The sequence below is a fragment of the Epinephelus moara genome, chromosome 3, assembly GCF_006386435.1.
Source record: "Epinephelus moara isolate mb chromosome 3, YSFRI_EMoa_1.0, whole genome shotgun sequence".
Classification (NCBI taxonomy): Eukaryota; Metazoa; Chordata; class Actinopteri; order Perciformes; family Serranidae; genus Epinephelus; species Epinephelus moara.
The window spans coordinates 25,691,983-25,706,284 of NC_065508.1; the positions used below are offsets into that span (position 1 = coordinate 25,691,983).

A 14,302-nucleotide genomic window follows, 5' to 3' on the forward strand; every position below is an offset into this window, starting at 1 on the left:
AAAAATGTCTTTGAATAAGCACAGCATATTAATGTGTGTTGACATAAAAAGCTTTACAATCTTAGAATTGATTAATAAAATAATGATCTTAGCAATAATCGATGCAATTAGCTCAGCTTCTCAGTGTAAGGACAATTATTAGTTCATTCATTATTGCAAACTCTACATTTTCTATGATCACTTAAAATGACTTCCTTAGTGGTTAGACCAGAGGCCAGCAGCCATTTTTGCACCCTATACACTAATAAATTCTCTATATTCCTCCAAGACTTTTTCTTTTTTGGGTTCCAAAAAATCCAAAGTTAGCCTTGCTAGAAAGACTCAACCCTCGTCACTGCTGTTGAGGTTCACAAAATTTGGAAGAAAAGGTGCCAGGCTGTAAACATATGATGCACATTTAGTTGACAAAATGTTTAAGCGTTTTTTGTTTTTAGTGTTTAGGATACAGGCGGCACCGTGGTGTGGTGGTTGCCTCACAGCAAGAGTGTTCTGGTTTGATCCCAGGAGCCCTTCTGTGCAGAGTTTGCATGTTCTCCCTGTGTCAGCGTGGGTGTTCTCCAGGTACTCCGGCTTCCTCCCACAGTCCAAAGACATGCAGGTTAATTGGTGACTCTAAATTGTCCGTAGGTGTGAATGTGAGCGTGAATGGTTGTCTGTCTCTATGTGTCAGCCCTGTGATAGTCTGGTGACCTGTCCAGGGTGTACCCTGCCTCTCACCCAATGTCAGCTGAGATAGGCTTCAGTTCCCCCGCGACCCTCAAGAGGATAAGCGGTTACAAAAATTGATGGATGTTTAGGCTCCACTTCTTTTTTTCTTTTTTTTTCTTTTTTTACATTTTGGGACTGTAAGAATCACTTTAGGCCTAGAAAATGGTAAATGTTAATGTGTTAAAAAATAGCCTTTATTAATTTCTATATAAGTCTTTTGTCAAAGCCACAGGTTGCCTACCTCTGATGTAGACGATTAACTTCAGATAACTTGGATACTGCGCTCTTTCTTAAGCGTCCTTAAACCTTCTGCTGCACAGAAACCTCTTCATTTTAGCCGCTGTGTTTGTAACCAATAAGGTTCTACTCAAGAATTGAGGAGCAGCCCACTGATTTTGTTTAACTAAAAAAATCTTAATTCTATGTCCACTAATACCCTTATCCAAAGCTTTCAACTGCATCGTATGGCCCTCTTCAGCTTGTCAGTTTTATTTTTTTACACTGAAATTCCACACTCAATGTACTGACTTAATTACTTGTCTATCCACTCCTGGGATGCAACAAGCATAAGCTGTGAAAGCCAGTCTATGTCTTGCAGATCATGTCATGTAAATATAATTCCATTTTCCTATCCCAGCTGACACTGGGTGAGAGGCAGGGTACACCCTGGACAGGTCACCAGACTATCACAGGGCTGACACATAGAGACAGACAACCATTCACACTTACATTCACACCTACGGACAATTTAGAGTCACCAATTAACCTGCATGTCTTTGGACTGTGGGAGGAAGCCGGAGTACCTGGAGAAAACCCACGCTGACACGGGGAGAACATGCAAACTCTGCACAGAAGGGCTCCCTCCTGGGATTGAACCAGGGACCCTCTTGCTGTGAGGCAAGCTGCCCTATGTAAATATACATGGATAACCAACTTGAGTTGGGTGTAAAACGCACTGGACACATGCAACCTAAGAGCTCATGTTAGGGTAAGGTTGTGCTGTACTGTATCAATATTCTACTTTCTTTTTTGTTTTACAGTGACATTTAAAAAAAAGTGACATTATTATCCAAATCAGAAAACATCACCAGAAAAACATAAATGTAATTTTTTCCTCCTTTGCAGAATCACTTCCTTTTTGTTCAGTGCTGTGACATCATCTATGGGAGGGACTAACAGATTCTTCCTCATATCAGGGTGTGGAGGACAGCAGAGAATATTCAAATGCAACAAATATCTGTTGAGTATTAACGTGTTTAAAAAGAAGAAGAAGAAGAAGAAACTATAAAGGGGCTATAAACTGATTGACTGGGCTGTTTATCACAATGGCCCTGACAGTGATGGTGATGATGATGAGGGGGACAATGATGATGAAGCAAAAGCAGAGTGTGATATCCCTGACACGCCACATTTCTTTTATTGTAAATGGCGTTTCCCCCTCACCTCCTTATCATAACAGAAATGGCTCCACGGTACATCAGTTGCTGTCTGCTTTTGTCCCACTGACACCACAGCGGTGACAGCATTGGGTCTGCTCCTTTAAATGAGCCTTTGCGCATAGCCTTCGAATCACCACAACTGCATCAGTGCTGGCTGGGGTTGCTTAGCAACTGGACAGCACAGAGATCCCTGAAGAAAACCTCCTCCTCTGTATAAAACACAAGCTTGTGTGATTCTTGAATTGTGATGTGCGCGTTAGCAAAATTTCCAGTGAGGGTGTTTATGTTTCAAACACAAAAGAGCGACTCCTGGTTCGTGATGTAGGAATTAAATAAGTAAATAAATAAATAAATAAAATACGCGTGTTCATGGTGTGTGTGTGTGTGTGTGTGTGTGTGTNACTCCTGGTTCGTGATGTAGGAATTAAATAAGTAAATAAATAAATAAATAAAATACGCGTGTGTGTGTGTGTGTGTGTGTGTGTGTGTGCGCGCGCGCGTGCGTGCGTGCGTGCGTGCGTGTGTCTCTGTGTGCGTGTTTCCAAATTGTGGCAAAGTGGAAGAAACGCATGAAAACGCACCGGCAAACACTCCCAGTATCCTAATGGGTTTCAGAGAGAATAGACAGACAATTGAGCGCATGAACAGGCTGTCGCTGAGGAATTCACCTTAGGTGTCCCCCCCCCCCCCCTTCTTCCCCCCCAGTAGGACATCATTTTAATTTCAACTTAAAACCAGATCGAAAGGAGACAAGAGACAAGATCCCCTCATCATGTCTCTTCGGACTGTTGAATGTCTGTTTGCTCAGTGTTTGGAGGAGAAGACGAGCGGACCACATTAACGTGTTGAAACGCCATTTAGCGTTGGACAGCGGAGGCAAGTGGGCTTTTCAAACAGCTTTGGCTTCTTTTAATATGATATCCGACGTTGTGATACATGCATTGGCGTATAAGGGGCCATCCATATTTCTCGGCATCTAATTTTTTTTTTCCACCAGAGGAGTGATATAGCCTGCTCTGACGTCTGCATCAGATATTACCCAGTGCTTTTTCAATGTGCATTTTCCCCTCAGTGACTTTGCGCTGATCTACATCATCATCAGCAGCAGCAGCAACGGGGGGAAAAAAAGGGAATGAAGATTTCATTTTTCTTTTTTTTAAACCCACCGCTCCCCTTCAGCCGACCAGCGTTCCCAACTCAAACAAATATCTTTTAACAACATCACGTTGTGGAATAGTCTGGGCGCCGGAGCATCGCTGGAACCATGCCTCTTCTGCAGATTTGGACTGGGAAATTTCATCCACCAATTTGATCACCAAGAGGCTGCTGCTCAGTCATTCATGCCAGTGTTTGTTTTTTTAAGGGGAAGAAGACTTGTCATCACTTTTAAAAGTATTGTGTATGCTGTTTTTTGAGCAAGATGTCTGATCTTCTGGTGTTGGTCGAGGGGCTCTGTGACCTGCACGGATTTCCATAGCCGGGGAAGAAACAGCGGGGGCCAATTACCACATTTCTTTATTTTTTTTTTATTAAATCAAGAAGCCTGTTTTAATGAAGACATCGCATGCGTAAATGTAGGCTAGTTTATTCGATATTTTTAAAAGGCAATTATTTTTTTAATTGCCAGTTTTTACTTTGTGCATTTTCTGGAGGGACCACTGGACTGGTTGGATTATAGAAACTATATATAAGGATTTGTGGAGATGTTGGGTCGTCAAGAAGATAAATTATGTGGAATTTTCTCTGCTCTGGCGGCTTTGTCCTTCTTCTGCTTTGTTCAAAGGTAAGAAAACGTCGCTTGGGGAGAGGAAAAAAAATCCCTTTCACACCAACAGACGTGATTACCGGTCAATAAAAGGCTGAGATGTGGCAAATCGCATTAACGGGGTACCCAGGCCTACTTATTAGGGGCATTGCTGCCGATATATGCTCTATTAGACAGTGCTGTGGCGCGCGCGAGCGTAAAAACATGCGCGTGCACTGTATCAAGCCTATTGTGAAACGTAACCTACTCCCGATATCAAAATGGGGATGTACATATGTGTGTGGCAAAGGGCGACTTTTAGTGTAATGCTGCCCAACATGACAGCACAGACCGATAATTAGCTGATGGGATCAATCAGCCGGCGATCGATTGATTACTCTGGGGTAAGCAGCCAGATGTATGAGTCTACAGTGCTGTTGCCACTCTGTCTGGAAGCCTACTTATTGCATTCATCTCTAAAAACGCAAGGCATTCATATAATGTTCCTAATTGCCTCCCCAATTTATTGATCAGAACTAAATCAATGAAAATCGGAAAATAATCTCAGCAGGTCATCAAGACAGGAGGAGGGCTGTGAGATTTCAATAAATATTTCTTGCACCTGGAATGATGACAGTGTGAATAACTGCACAAGTCTGCATGGACATCATCACAGTGCCAATCTCCAGATCAATTCCTTTATTGTTTTTTTGTTAAAGGCACTGATAGGCTGCACATCCCTCGTGGCCTACTCCTTTTCCTTGGCTGCAGTAACCCACAGCCTCAGTTATGAGATGTAGGTGCTCAGTGGGAACTGGGTCGCACTTCCCTGACATTTTGATTCCATCATAATAACCCCCGGAATAACAAACGAAAGGGGCGTAATCTGGCATGTATTCCAGGTGTCATTGATATTTCCCTCACGATGATGCTCCCCGGGTGTCAAACCCACAAGTCAACTGTAGCCGGCCAGCTTGATGAACAGCTGCACTACCTATGAGCTAATTGAACAGCGCTTCCCTGACTGAGCCGAGGGCTAGTGCTCCTATCTGGGGAGCAATTTTAACCCACTTCCTCCCCTCCTCCCCACGCTCATTCCATCCACACCCTCCTCCAGTAACAAGGAACCTCAGCTGGAGAGCCGGTCTCGGTCAGGTGATGCGGGTCATGGCACCAATGTTATAAGTGTCAGTCAGACTAGTGCGGACTATACGCTCCTCCTGGGGATAGTCTGTCTCCGGGCTCAGACCAGCCGAGCCTGTGTCTCTGACAGCATGATGGGAGGCTGTGTCGAGCCTGTTTAAACACATGCATGAATAAGACTGGGCTTCTACCTAATGTGTGAGCGAAAGAACTCAGTGATGGCTACTTTTGAAGACACTTTTTCTTAAGTATCAATGCTTGACAGGTGTATCGTCATCATAACCCCTCAGCTGATGAGATGAATACATGTATGTGGGGCTACAAGGGGGGGGAATAATGCGTACACAAGGCACATTTTGAACATTTGCCATGACAACACCAGAGTCAGCATGTTTTTGGTATATTTGTCTAACAACTGACTGCAACATACAAAAAAAAGTAGCTTCTTTGCAGTGTGAATGTTTATTCTTTTTAGGTGGTGACACAATGTGAAATTAAAACTGAAATTGAGTGTGAAATATAAGAATATGGGTGTGTGTCAGATGCTGTTTAATGCATCCTAAGTCCTCTTCCCCTTTGTCAAAACCTCACCACGTCAGGGCTTCCTCTACAAAGGTGGCGCACATGCCATTATTGAGAACAGAGTGCGTGCAGTAATCATTTATCGTACAGTAGGTGTGCTGGGGAGAAGCAAAATGTCTATGGCAAAAGTATCTGTTTTTGCAGCTTTTTGCCTTCTCTATGACTTAAAATGGCTCGTAACACTTGTGGTCTCTGCCCACAGCTCCTCCACTGGAAGCTCCGGAATGTCTGTGGCCAAGACCACCGTGGACAAGTTGCTGAAGGGATATGACATCCGTTTAAGGCCTGATTTTGGAGGTACGTGTCGCGGCTGCATGCGTTTCAGGGCTCTGAGGCTCCGTTGTGGAGGGTATTGACAAGCCAAGGTGTGCGCACGGTGATATTTACGAGCCATTCCCTCTGCAAATCTGTGGAAGAGTCGGCCCGTGGCACAATATAGGGGGATGGCTTTGATGTGACTGCTACCATGTCATTACTATGCATCTATTCACATATGGAAGATGGCTGCTCGTCGAGAAGTAGGGCACACGTGGATAAGAGCAGTAAAACACTATGCTTTTTAAAAGCGGGGATAGTGGATGTATTGATTTTTAATACTTTTCTGATTGGAGATGTTTTATGGCCTCGTTGTGTTACACAGCGGCGTTTCTGCGGCGTTTGATTTGCAGATCAGGAAAACACTTTTGCCCCATTAACTTTTATTGGAAATTGTGCATCTTTCACATCCGCTCTTTAGAGTAATGGTTATTTTGATAATTGCTGAAAATAGAAGGCGTGGGGGACAAGTCATTAGTGTGTGTCATTTGGGTTGATTGTTTTACCAAAGCTATTTCACCAAGACAGACGTTCAACAGTATAAAAATAGCTGGAATTTTCAACAGCAATGAATTTGCTAATGATCAGATTACTTTATTGTGAAATTAAAATTACCTATGGTGCCTTAAGTGTAGGATGAATTTAAAGTGCTTCCTGTTTCATCAGCATGTGGGGCCTGGTCCTGTGCAAGGCCACTCACTGAAGACATCATAAGTCAACACTGACTGACAGCCGTAGCGATGGCTCTAACTGAACACAGTGTGTGATTGCACCTATTCATTTTGGCTCTGTTCTCGCTGTATTCAAAAACTTTGTCTGTAGAAAAGCTTATGGCCACTTCCTACAAGTCACTGTCTGCAAAACAAAGAACAAAGGAGGCTTTTTACTTCCAGGGCATGTTAACGGAGTGTGATGTTAATTTAATGAGAGCAAGTAACACAATAGTACGTCTGTCGCCACTTAAATTTCTTCCAGCTCCGGGGTTGCACGGCCAAAAATCCACCATATATGGAAATATATCAACAAGTTGATAAACCCTCTGCTTGGAAAATTCATCATCGTTCCATATTTAGCCGCAGTTGCTTCAAATCTTAGTCAGAAATAATAGGCATGGCATTCAAGTTACTGAAGGAATACACATTAATGAATGGTGGGTAGAGACAATGTGGCGTGAATCACCTACAAAATATCTCGATATGCTGTGCAGCCAGGTTATTTGTATTTATACGTGATGATGTTCATTGCCTCAAGAACTTCACATATTTAATTCACTGTGGTAGGTTGGCTTTTTTCTGTAATGCTTAATAACATGTTTAAAATGTAGTAGTACATAGATTATACAGAATTTGGCTCATTGTTATTGTTATTTGTCACACATACAATTTAATGCACTATGACTAACGAGCATATACAAACAGCATCTTTCTAAAATAGGCTGCAGGTAGCAGCTTGTCAGTCATGCGACCACATCACACTTGATGAGAACGAGAGCAAGCAGTGAAAAAACATATAGCAGGTGCGCCTCCTCATATAACCTTCCTCTGGTAGGGTGCTCTGCCAAAAACAGATGCTCTGATGAAGGCTTATGTGCCAAAATGCGTTAGCCTGATGTTAGCCATTGTAAAAAATATGTTATAGTTGAGGTTACGTCTCCGTTCTGTCTTTTGGAGAGCTGCCATTCCAGAGTTGTTTCATAGATTCAGTGGAAGGAGAGGAGAGCAAGCGGCTAAGAAACGTCTCATTCACAACTGTTTCCAGACAGTAGAGTCAAACGTGTAATGGTCAACAGTAGTGTGAGCATTTCATGTTTAAGAATTTTCAGTTTGCAGCCAGTTTCAGTCAGGGAATTTTTCACTTGCTTCTATAACATATTGACACCTTACTCTGCCCCAGTGAAGACATTTCAAGTTGTGCCTTCATGACAGTTGGCAGCAATTTTAACTCATTTTAATGATTTTAAAGACTTATTGTCTTCTGCACCAGCAACTCACATCACATTTTGAGACATTGTGGCACATTTTTGTTGATACATACTCAACTAAAAACAGCCGACGATACAGTAAAAAAACTTCACTTTTATATAAAATCCGTAGAGCTGTTCTGATACCAACTCCAGTATCGGAAATGCCTCTGATACTGCCTAAAATACAGTTTTCCTGGAAATCAGTTCTTTTTTGCCGCTTTAAGACACTAGCCTACACAGCAAGTTTAGCTGTGCAGCAACTGGCAACTACTGTTTTAGTGCAGTATAGAAGAATTGTTTTACAGTAAAAAGTTTAACGTTACCTGTTAGTAAAGTGTCAGCAATATTGGCAGTATTTTTCACCGTAAAGTCCCACCACTAAAAACGCAATGCAAACAAACTGTTTCAGGGTCAGTGGTATACAGCAGTTCATTTTTCTAAACGCAAGGGTATCGCATTAGAACTCAGTACTGGCCGATTTACAGATTCAGGAATCTGAGGCTGCTTTCAGACCTAGAGTTCGCTTGCTCCAAATCAGGAACAGATTTGTTTACAAAGTTGCGTAATTGTCGAGAGTTGGTTCATGTTCTCACAGCAGGTTGATTTTAGCGCTGGTCATCGTGGACTATGAGGCGCGGCTCCAACTAGAAAACAATGTTTGGATCCATTGGATGTGCTGAATGTGCATATTAAGGCAGTACAGGAGGAGGTGCACATTAATAATCCTCCAGGACTGTAACATGCTCATGTTTAACCCAAACAATGTGTCATGTGACTGCAGTCGGTTCGGATCAAGGTCGAAACACGTTCTCACCACAAACGAACCGCACCAGCGTTCGTTTGTAACCGGACCGAGACCACCTCTTCAAGAAGGTCTCGATCTGGTTGTTTTGGTGTGCACCAGAGTGCGATTGCTGTGTTCACACCTGCCCAAATGAACCGCACTTAGGTGGCAGATGACCTTGAGTTCGACTGAACCGAACCAAACAGGGCAAGTGTGAAAGCACCCTAAGTCAATGTTGACTTTTGATTTCACATAGGACACAAACAGCGGTCTCCTGGGTCAAAGCCTTGTGTTTATTTGACCCTTCCCTGATTCCTACACAAAGTTTGTCTCTCTTCATATTACAATACCTGACTTCCTTCTTTGCTCCCATCATAACTACTTAGGCCACTAGTGTTCACACCTGCCCAAACAAATTGCACTTAGGGGCCAAATAAACTTGAGTTCAGTTGAACCGAACCAAACAGAGCAGGTGTGAAAGCACCCTGAATCAGCATCGGGAAGGTAAAAATTGTATCGGAACATCTCTTAAAATCACACTGCGACATTTCCAAACACACATCTTGTCTTGTGTTTAGTTCTGTATATACTTCTCAGTGTAAACAAAATATCTGGTTGGTTATCTGTATCATTTCAACATAACACAGTGCTTTAAATATGCATGATTTATATCAAACAACTAATGGATTAACACAAATCATGGAACTGTACCATTTTATATCATGTACATGACTGTAAGGAAGAATGTGAGAAAATGGAGGAGGACTTGTTTTGATCTTTGGTTCAAGATGTTTTTTTCTTTTTGAATTATGCTTTGGTATTGGCAGATTTTTAAATGTTTCAAGCTCTGTTGACTAAGGTAACTTCAACAACATATCTATGTCAGTGTTGGTTGCCTGAATATCTGCTGTCTAAAGCCCACGACTGTCTAGCAGCCTCTGAATGCACTGGAGTGGGTAGAGCAAGTTTTACAGAGTGAGTATCCCAGGCAGAGAGTAGCTGTGCTTTACCCTCAGGCAAGGGAGCTGTAGTCCATCATGTCTTGATATTTCCAACATCAGTCAGCTACTTCTGTCGTGACACAACTGCTGACGACCTTCAGCTCTCCAGATTCAACAAAGAGGGCTTTAATTTGGCACAATGCTGGACACTGACTGTGGCTCCTAACCGCGTGGCCAACACCCATATTTGAAATAAAAACTCAAAGGTGTACATTGATAGAAAAAGACTATGGTTTGAACAGTCAGGAAAAGGTTGCCAAGAGAGATGTCATAGGATTTTACCGATATGCTGTGGCCTTACCACCAGTGTAGCCAGATGAAAAGCCCACTCTGCAGTCACTGCCCTCTTCTCCCCATTGATCTGTAAGCAACAGTGGAATTCAAGAAATGATTCACAGACCCAAATAGTTGCTATACCGGCATTCAGGATCTTGCAGGGGAAGTGCATTGTATTCTTTTGAGTTTTTATAGTTATTTAATTTACAGAAAAACTAGGCTTTGTCATATTTTCCTGACTAATGCATCAGTTGCAAATGGTATATGTAACTCTTCTCTTTTTTATGATCTGCTTGTTTGGATTATAGCCCTCAGATGTAACTTCCTAACAAACTGCCCATGGTCATAGAGATGAATCATAGACCACAACCCCCATGTAACCTGAATGATGCATTTCGTAGATTTAGATTCAGCAAGGCAACCAGAGCTTTGCAGACCCGGCTAAGAAAGTATATTTTTTTGAGGATAGAATCGAGAGTGTAAAATTCAAACTGATGCATACAGTCACTACTACTGTTACCACTTCCCAGTCCAATTCCTGAAATAAAAGATGGAGAAGGGATATGTGTTTGCATTACACTCTGCCTTTGTCATCAACATGAGGTTTCTGCCTTCAAGTTTCACTTTGGGAATGTATGTTAGTCACTGTTTAGGGTGGAAATCCCTCTACAGACAAAACTGACTCGTGGATCGTCTCACTTGAGCCAGTGATATATCACAATTACCTTAAAGTGATAGTGATACTAATAGAGTACTTAATTTTATCTCTTTTTCTTTTCTTTTTTTTAAAATTCATTTGATACATGTCGTATGAATGGAAGCATCCAGTTGCGAAAAATGCCACCAGATGCCACAGGCATGCAGTAAAACCATACTTTTGAATATTTGGGAGGCATTTGAACACACTGAACTGCCAGTTCAATCAAATGCACTGCGCTAGACTTCACCACACCACAACGTGTCTTGGTTGTAGCTGCTGCCAAACACACATTGTATTAAATCAAAGAACACTTGCTGTGATTGGCTGCAAGCTAAACTATACAAATAGTCAGTCTGTGTACTAGTTTTGATACTACTTGGTAGTGGGTTGTTTCGGTCAATATCTAAAAGGTATCGAGCGCTAATACTCAGCAAGTACATACAAGCTTGCTACTTCAGTGTTGTTTTATCTTCTCCTATTTCATATTCAACCATAATAAAATAAGGATAAAACACATTTTAGTTCAGTTTCTCCAACTGTATTTACACTTTCTCACACACCAATGTCTCTTGTATGCTAGCCTTAACTAGATCATAAATGGGCAAATGCTTTTTTGAATAATAGACTCCTGGTTAGGCAGAAGATTTAGGAAGATGTGTAAGGATGTCTTAGGATATTTGGTCCTGTTTGAGAGGTTTGATTAATTTGTGAAGGGAACTAAAGCTAGAGATTGAAACACTACAATATTGCTAATGGGATTATGGACAAGGTTTAAAAAGAGTCGTATCTAGGTGGTAACCCAAGATTCACAAAAACTCTCGCAAGATTTTATGTTCCATGTTTCAAGTGATCATTTTAACCCAAACTTTTCCTAACCCTTAGCAAGTGTTTTTTTTTTTTTTTTTGCCTAAACCTAACCAGGACTTAACTGATAGTGCTGTCACACCATAAAACAGCAAGACAAGAATATTTTGAAGCAGCTCGTGAGAGTTTTGCAAATTTAGGATTTCCATCTTTGGCCGTTAAGAAGAGCTCTAAGTGTTTCTTGTGTGCGATATTCCCCATGAAGAACTTGTTTTCTAACCACCCTGATCCAAAGCCCTCCAGAGTTTCAAAGTTCACAGCCGTTTTAGTAAGTAAAGCCAGTTTAATGCCTGTATTTTCAGAGAGTTGCACCAGTTGTTGGAGCACTGTGAAGTTTGCATTGTGTTTGATGACATGCTGTTAGACAGGCTGCTCTGAAGGGTTAATGATGATAGCTGAATTGACTGAATGACTGAATTGGCAAAAAATCAAGTACAGCACTATATCCAGAGATACTGTGTAGTTTTTAAGGAGGAGCTGGGCACCCTCACGGAATTTAAAGTGAGGATGCACATCGATCAAGAGGCCACCCCTTAGTTTTACAAGCCCAGCTTGTGCTTTATGCCATGAAGGGAAAGCATAGGAAGAGTTGGAGCATTTGCACAGACTGGGGATCATTGTACCAGAGCATGTTTCCAAGTGGGTGGCACCCATCGTATCGGTCCTGAAATAAAAAAAAATTGGATATGAGCCCAACTTTAAAATGCACAAGGATTTGTTCAGGTACAACAGCCTAGTGCAGAAGTCTCCAACCAGAAAGAGCCAACACTCACAGGTTTTGCAGCTAACCAAAGAATCCTCTTAGTGAGTAGTACTCTTCACAAGTAGAGGAAAGGAAGTCGTCAGCCCTCCATGGCACATGGTTGGCCACCCTTTGACTACTGTACTACATGTCCGAGTAGCAGTTTAGACAATGGGATAGAGGAGGACCTGTTTTTTATGTCCTATGTCAGCACCAATCTGTATGCCGAAGATGGATGCATCCTTTGGGGGACCGGAATGGTCGTACCTCCTTGTGACTGATCACAGATCACACAGGGGGGACATGGTGAGCATTTCGGTGCCTCTGTTGAAATGTCCTGCCCAATTGTATGTGTGTTGGCCAAACATAGACAAGGATGTAGAGAACAAATCCAATAAAAGAGTGATTCCACCAGCTCTTTATATGCCTTAGCCAGTCCATTGAAAAAGCAGATGTTCCTCATCAGTCCCTGGAATTGTGGATGCTCGCTCACTCAGGTGTTTGCTGTCCATGGCGTGCTTAATACTGCAGTGACAGAATATTCACCTGTGACATTAAAATGAGTTCATGAAACAGAAACGCATTTGTGAATACAGCTTCTTAGTATCCTGCCTCTAATGAATTAGAAAAACAAGCAGTTCAGACAGTGAAAGAACACTTCAGAATATTACAAGAGGTTTGTCTTGTTTTCTGCACTGCCTCACACCACAGATGACTATGAGCTGTAAGTTGCTTTGAGTTATCCAAATGCATAGGGGCTCTGTCTTGTTAATTGTCAAGATGGTCGACTGGTATGTCATTAAATTGCACTGAGGCCATCGTCTTATGTGACATGACTTAAAATGAGTGTCAGTTTGCCAGAGCTTCCCGTGGCAGCACCAGTGCACCTGGCACCATCAGTGCTGTTGCCAGGAGACCAGAGACCAGCTGACAGTTCAACTTCAAAAGGTAGAACCTTCTCACAATGATGAACAAGACCTTTCATACCGTCAACCCCTGATTTTTTTTTTAGCTTCCTGCAGCTGTAAGGTCTCCTGTCACCCTGGGGTTCTTGCAGAGGTTTTACTTGTAAACATCCTGTTGTTGAGTTAAGCATGTCCTGTTGTTGGGTACTTTCGGTTTTATGCTTTCTGCAGTAGTCAGTCTTATAGTTGCTTTTTTGATCTCTGGGCTTGCTAAAGGACACTCCCAAAGGGGCATTTTCAGTTTGTGGTGCTTCTCCAATTCACCCAGCTGAGAGGAATGAACTGTATCTGCCATTTGATTGTCATCCAAAGGCAACAAATGCGCTCTTGTATGTTGATGCTGATGTGAATTACTAAGGGTGTGTCCATATAGCATTTTGGCAGACACAGAAAAGTGCTTTTGGCAGAATAGCGCTGGCAAGGCGCTTCATCCATGGGTTTTGTTTGTGTGACAACACTATGTTGACATTAATGTTAGCTAGGTAGCTAAAGTAATGCTAGGGTTGTCTACACAGTTAACAATAAGCTTACTAGGGCCTCCCCGTGACTAAGAATTTTCGTAGCCATTAGTCGACTAGTCATCTACATGTTTACGATATTAATTTGATTATTAAATTCCAGATTTTGGGCGGGGCAACACAATGGTTTGAGTTGAAGGTCTGAGAGAGAATAGTATCAGTAACACTGTTAACACTGTGCTACATTACAGAGAAATACAAAACCGTACTAATGAACCTTCATTAATATAGGCCTATATTTTATCTACAAGTGCACATCACACACTGAGCGAGCCGCCTGTTAATGACGCTGTGGGCTAATGGGCATGTAGCTACTTCCATGTTTCAGATGATACGTCATGTTTGTAGTCGACCAATGAAGATGAGTTTACATATCACCTTGGGTTCGTCCTTCACCTTCTCAAAATGATCCCACACTTTGGATTTCCTGCCCGACATGTTATTAACTAGCCTGTGGAATAACCGCAGGTACCAGCCCTGGAAATTAACCTGACTCCTGTCTGACTGCTGAGTGTGGACACTTCCTGTGTCTGTCCTTTCAAATTAAATTCAGACATG

At 42.1% G+C, this 14,302-nt stretch overlaps 1 protein-coding gene across 3 annotated transcripts in view; it reads left to right on the top strand.

The window, feature by feature from the left end:
* The window catches only part of gabrb4 (gamma-aminobutyric acid type A receptor subunit beta4), a 344,554-nt gene that overhangs the window by 249,011 nt on the left and 81,241 nt on the right, over positions 1-14,302 (top strand). For 2 of the 3 annotated variants that reach the window (XM_050034380.1, XM_050034388.1), the window contains exons 1-2: positions 2,868-3,930; positions 5,819-5,913. In XM_050034380.1, coding sequence (XP_049890337.1) covers positions 3,851-3,930; positions 5,819-5,913 — 175 coding nt within the window. In that variant the 5' untranslated portion in view covers positions 2,868-3,850. Of the gene's footprint in view, positions 1-2,867; positions 3,931-5,818; positions 5,914-14,302 lie in introns of those variants that run through there. The other variant, XM_050034395.1, reaches the window with a different exon arrangement.